Source organism: Tarenaya hassleriana, unplaced genomic scaffold, assembly GCF_000463585.1.
Source record: "Tarenaya hassleriana unplaced genomic scaffold, ASM46358v1 Cleome3, whole genome shotgun sequence".
Lineage (NCBI taxonomy): Eukaryota > Viridiplantae > Streptophyta > Magnoliopsida > Brassicales > Cleomaceae > Tarenaya > Tarenaya hassleriana.
In genome coordinates this window covers 3,374,122-3,378,862 of record NW_010966177.1, presented here as the reverse complement: position 1 = coordinate 3,378,862, position 4,741 = coordinate 3,374,122, and the positions used below count along the sequence as shown (strand labels likewise).

The window sequence follows — 4,741 nt, the reverse complement described above, 5'->3', positions numbered from 1 at the left end:
CGTCGTGTCTTCCACGCCCGGATCTTGGCACGTGCGTTTCACTCGCCAACAGGAGGCTGCGTTTGGTTTGGGTGAAGAAAATAACACGTGATGAAGAAGGAGGGTTTGTATTCTCTGCATGAAAGCGTACGGTGTGAGTGGAAGAGTACGACACGTGGCGATTTTGATGAATAAATGGACGGTTTGTGATGGGTTTTTGATGGAGATGGGTTACGTAAAGGAGAAAGAGGACAGAAAATCAAGATAACGTTATCCTAGTATAACCGGTCGTGAAAGGAACTACAACTATAATTATTTTTGGTTAAATTAAAAAGAGATTGTTATAAACTTTTGGGTACATGTTTTTTCGATCAGACATTTAAAATTAAACTCATTCGAATCTGGTAACATATAATTTTATTTTATTTGGGATTTCATAAGAAGTTCGAAAGGACACACTTCTTATAAACCAACAAATGAAGCAATTTCTTTTTTTTTTAAATTTAATATTTATAGAAAAAATATTCAAATAAATGCGTGCAAGCATTGAATTCGTTTTGGTGCAAATCCAATAAAGAAAATGAAACAGGGCAAAGGCAAGTTCATGTAGATTATTTTTCGAGAACATTATGTCAGCACTAATAAAATATATGCATGTACAGGCCACAGGGTCTTATATTTTCTTTTTTGTCACCATAACCTATGTCTTAGATTTATTTACAATTGACCTTTTCTCTGACTTTGGCCCGTTGGTTTAGAGATCTATAATAACTGGACGGTATTATTACTGTTTTTGTATTTTACCATTTGTAATTGTAAATGCGTGCATCGATTCTCCTGATTTCGTGAAAACCGATGCATACCGGTTCAATTTCTCAACCGGTTCGGCTAACGGATCTTGACCGCGCAGTGAAAATCGTATACACAGTGCCAGCTGTCAAGATATATGTTTTGGATCATAGCAAAATATATTGGGCCTAATAAAGCCCATCTTAAATCAGAAATTTGTTCAACGTATGTTCCATTAATGGAAAATAGAAGTTATATATGTCGGATTATATACACAAGTATATATTCAGATTTTATCTGTGCGAATAAATACGACAGCCTCCACCATTCAACCCTACGTAACTTATACACTACTTTGTACGGACAGTTCATATCATACAAATCATTGCGTGAATCATGGAATGAGAACGGTCCGTATTTAATTAACACACTCCACTTGATCCTGAATATGGAATCAATGACAACTTATGGTTTGGATTTGCTTAAACCAAAAAAGAAAAGGAAAAAAAAGCCTGGTGCCAATAATTTTAATTCAAATAAAAAAATTACGTATTTTCTTTATAAAAAAAAGCACATGAAAATCCAAGGCCTAAAGGTTAGCTGAATTTCATTACCGGTCTCCTAACCAGTTCAGTTCATCCAAGCAAAAGCTACCATCTGTTTAAACATCTATGGACTACGAATTCATACCATTTTTTTTTCCCGCAAATCCATCAATGTTGTGTTCATGATCAATCATCGTCGAGTGGTTAGAAATGGCTTGAACGTAAGAGCCACACCAATCAACACTATAACGTTGAGGACGAAGAACACCATATGCGCACCTGGGAGAAATGCAGCGTCTAATCGCCTCTCGCTCCAAGAAAATCTGCAAACACATTTGTGATATGTTTAAGCAATGTTTCCATTTAATAGAGATTTCAATGCAGCGAAAAATTCTTGTTATTTCCGTAAAATATTGAACCGAGAAAGTTGCTCACAGGACACCGGCTCCAGCTGGACCCATGGCCTTAAAGAGAGACATTGCAGTCATGGCGATACCATTAGCCGCTCCTCTTTGACGCTGATCCTGTTGTTTTGATATTAAGAAGTTTACTCGAGCATCTCGATGATATAAACATAACGTACACGAGAAAAATGGAGAAACGGGTCTCGGGAGAGTATGTTTGAATGTACTTACAACAGCTTTATTTTGCAGGATCAACAAGCCAGTTATAGCGCTTACCTGTTTGTAAATAAGCACGGTCATAAAGAAACGGTTTTCCACGCATGATCCAAAAGACTTGAAAATCGAAATGGACGATGATTCTGGCGAAGGATAATCAGTAAGGACTTACACTTAAAACATTCAGGAGGATGGATGCGGAATTTAATACTAAGCTTAGGCTAAGGCCAGTTAAGTTGGCGATAAACGGGTAACTCGTTTGCAGAGGTATCATCAACGCCTGTATGCACAGAGAAATATGTCAGAAGAAAAGTAAGATGTTTTCTTGTACAGGTTTTCAATGCACGTAATAATAGCGATAAGAAACGGAGTTCGCATAAAAAAAATTATCAATTTACCCCGGAAAATCGGGTAACGAGTATGGGTCCTAGCAGTCTCTCGGCTAAGGGATATACAAGGACCTGAAAGACAAATAGGCCGATACCTACAAGACGACCCAACTGTTTTTTTAGTAACTCAAAGCATTTCTGATTTTATGAGAACAAATTCGCAAACAATATCTGATTTACTGTCATGCAGCGTAACATCAAATCAGATTCAGACAAAAATTCTTGCAAGACCGTTTAACAAAACTTGGGTAAGTATGAATAGCAAGGAGATTCTGCATACCTGAGATAGCAAGAACAGTACCGACATCGTTAGTTGAGAAGCTCAAACCTCCGTACTTCCGTGGGCTGTTAGCCCACAATGCAAATATCTACATAAGCCAATTCCAAGTAATTAAGATATTTGTTCAGACTGTCAGACAATGTCTGCAGCACCATGACAGAGGCTTAGAACATTGTTTTCGTTAACCTTTTCTCATTCCTTGCTAATTTAAGCAGTTAACATTAGCAAGCAAGGAATGAAGTATAACATAAGATTTTAGCACATGAAGTAACATTTTTAATTAGCTCAAAACAGTTAAGCAGACGGTAAGCATCAAATGCTTACCTCAGAGTATGCAGTATCATGAAGACATAAAACACAATACACCATGATAGATGACATCAGGGGCCAATTCTTCAAGAGAGATCCATTAGAATCCTTGTTTCCTTTGTTATTCTCTTTGTTTCCAGTAGCCTCCAAAGTTTCATATGTACTATCCTGCTTGTGATTGTGCAATGTCTCCTACATGGGAGAAATATGAAAGAAGCCTTGTAATCTTTGTTCAGATGGTCTCCCCTGGCTCTGAATGAATGAACTCTATGACTGGCTACATCTATTCGTGAAAAAGATTGGAAAATGAAGACTTTGAGAAGAAAAACAATAACTAGAGTCCCAAAGGGACAGTAAAGAGCATACCGGAATGAAGCAGCATACTATTGTCACCAACAATGCAAAAACTGATATAGTGAAGCAGGGTAAGGCATATGGGAATCTGCATTGCAGTTCATATGTTAGTTTGTCAAAAACCATTAAATTTAATTACAGGTAAACAGTGATGGAGTAGAGATGAAATGGTGATTGCACGGGCACCGCAAAGGTAATAACCTGCCAAATATGGATTCTTTGGAGAATATACTTGGATATTTATCTGCTGGCTGAATTTGAAAAACATTTAGCAACATTAGAAGGGAACAAAAAGAAACAACAATTGGGTCACAGACAATTTGAGGAAAGAAAGATGAAAGTGTGTGAGCCAAAATTTTTCTGTAAGATCAACTGCTTAGATATTCTTCGTTCACCAAGGTTCTAAGAAATATAATTCATTACCTGGGCGAGGAAACCTCCAAGAGCAGGTCCAATGATCAATCCGATGCCCCATGCTGTACTAACCTGGACAGAATGACAAGATGAACGTCATGGAAATATCTTCAGACAAAACAAGGTGAAAAATAACAATAAAAAGCTTACAGCTGACATTGCTGTAGCTTGATATTCATCACGAAATATCTCCGTTGCATATGCCTGAAAGTTGACAAATTAACCATCATCAGAAAATGGGAAATTGCAACTGAGAAGAAGTTGAAATTCATTTTGTTTTTCTGTTAACAGCTGAAGGTACTTTTTTGGATAGGTAGGAGTAAGGATACAAAGAAATGACTAGGGGATAGAAAAAGGGCACCTTCATCGTTCCAAGCAAGCAGTTGAAAGCACCAAGAAGAAACCTTGTGGCAACAGCCATCCAAAAATTTAAGCTAAGGCCAAAGAGAGCGTTGAGAATGGCACTGCATCAAATTTTTAATCAGTCATCTTGAACAAGAATGAGGATACAAGACTTAAAAAAAAGCAGCTTGATTACACTAACATTGAGATGGTTCCTAAGAGTATAATCGGTTTTCTTCCATAACGATCCGCCACAATACCCCAGAAAACAGATGTCATTCCTCTGCCAAGCATGAATGCACAACCTTCAAAGGTATTCAGAGGTCAATTAGAACAAATGCCAGAGAAATGGGAGTCCAATGCACATATCAGAGCCAATGCAGTGACAATGTCAGCTCACCCACAAATCCAGCATAAAAGCCAATATCTTTTTCCGTCTTTGCGATATCAAAATCCTCAATCTACGAAAACAAAACAAGAAACACAGGATGTGAGACTTAGCGCCATCTGGAAAAAAACAACAAAGGTTATTGATGCAGTATAAACAATCACAGCTCATGCTTTAATTTCTCAGTTTCAGACCCACAGGTGCATATAAACCCGAAATGTTTTGCACAAACAAGTCATTGAAATGATTAAATACTTGTCAAACTTGCAAAATCGTGTAAGCAAGTACTCACCATATAATAGAGGAAGGGATAGAGAGACGAAATCGGAAGA

At 37.5% G+C, this 4,741-nt stretch overlaps 1 protein-coding gene across 1 annotated transcript in view; it reads right to left on the bottom strand.

The window, feature by feature from the left end:
• Positions 1-1,270: 1,270 nt before the first annotated feature.
• The window catches only part of LOC104819100 (protein ZINC INDUCED FACILITATOR 1-like), a 4,407-nt gene continuing 936 nt past the window's right edge, over positions 1,271-4,741 (bottom strand). Inside the window, exons 3-17 of the mRNA XM_010548991.2 lie at positions 4,702-4,740; positions 4,422-4,482; positions 4,224-4,326; positions 4,041-4,143; positions 3,830-3,883; positions 3,689-3,751; positions 3,467-3,516; positions 3,278-3,353; positions 2,927-3,103; positions 2,603-2,690; positions 2,332-2,417; positions 2,106-2,213; positions 1,949-1,993; positions 1,749-1,837; positions 1,271-1,636 (exon numbers count right to left, since the gene is read on the bottom strand). Of these exons, the coding sequence (XP_010547293.1) occupies positions 1,504-1,636; positions 1,749-1,837; positions 1,949-1,993; positions 2,106-2,213; positions 2,332-2,417; positions 2,603-2,690; positions 2,927-3,103; positions 3,278-3,353; positions 3,467-3,516; positions 3,689-3,751; positions 3,830-3,883; positions 4,041-4,143; positions 4,224-4,326; positions 4,422-4,482; positions 4,702-4,740 (1,275 nt within the window). The 3' untranslated portion in view covers positions 1,271-1,503. The remainder of the gene's footprint in view (positions 1,637-1,748; positions 1,838-1,948; positions 1,994-2,105; positions 2,214-2,331; positions 2,418-2,602; positions 2,691-2,926; positions 3,104-3,277; positions 3,354-3,466; positions 3,517-3,688; positions 3,752-3,829; positions 3,884-4,040; positions 4,144-4,223; positions 4,327-4,421; positions 4,483-4,701; position 4,741) is intronic.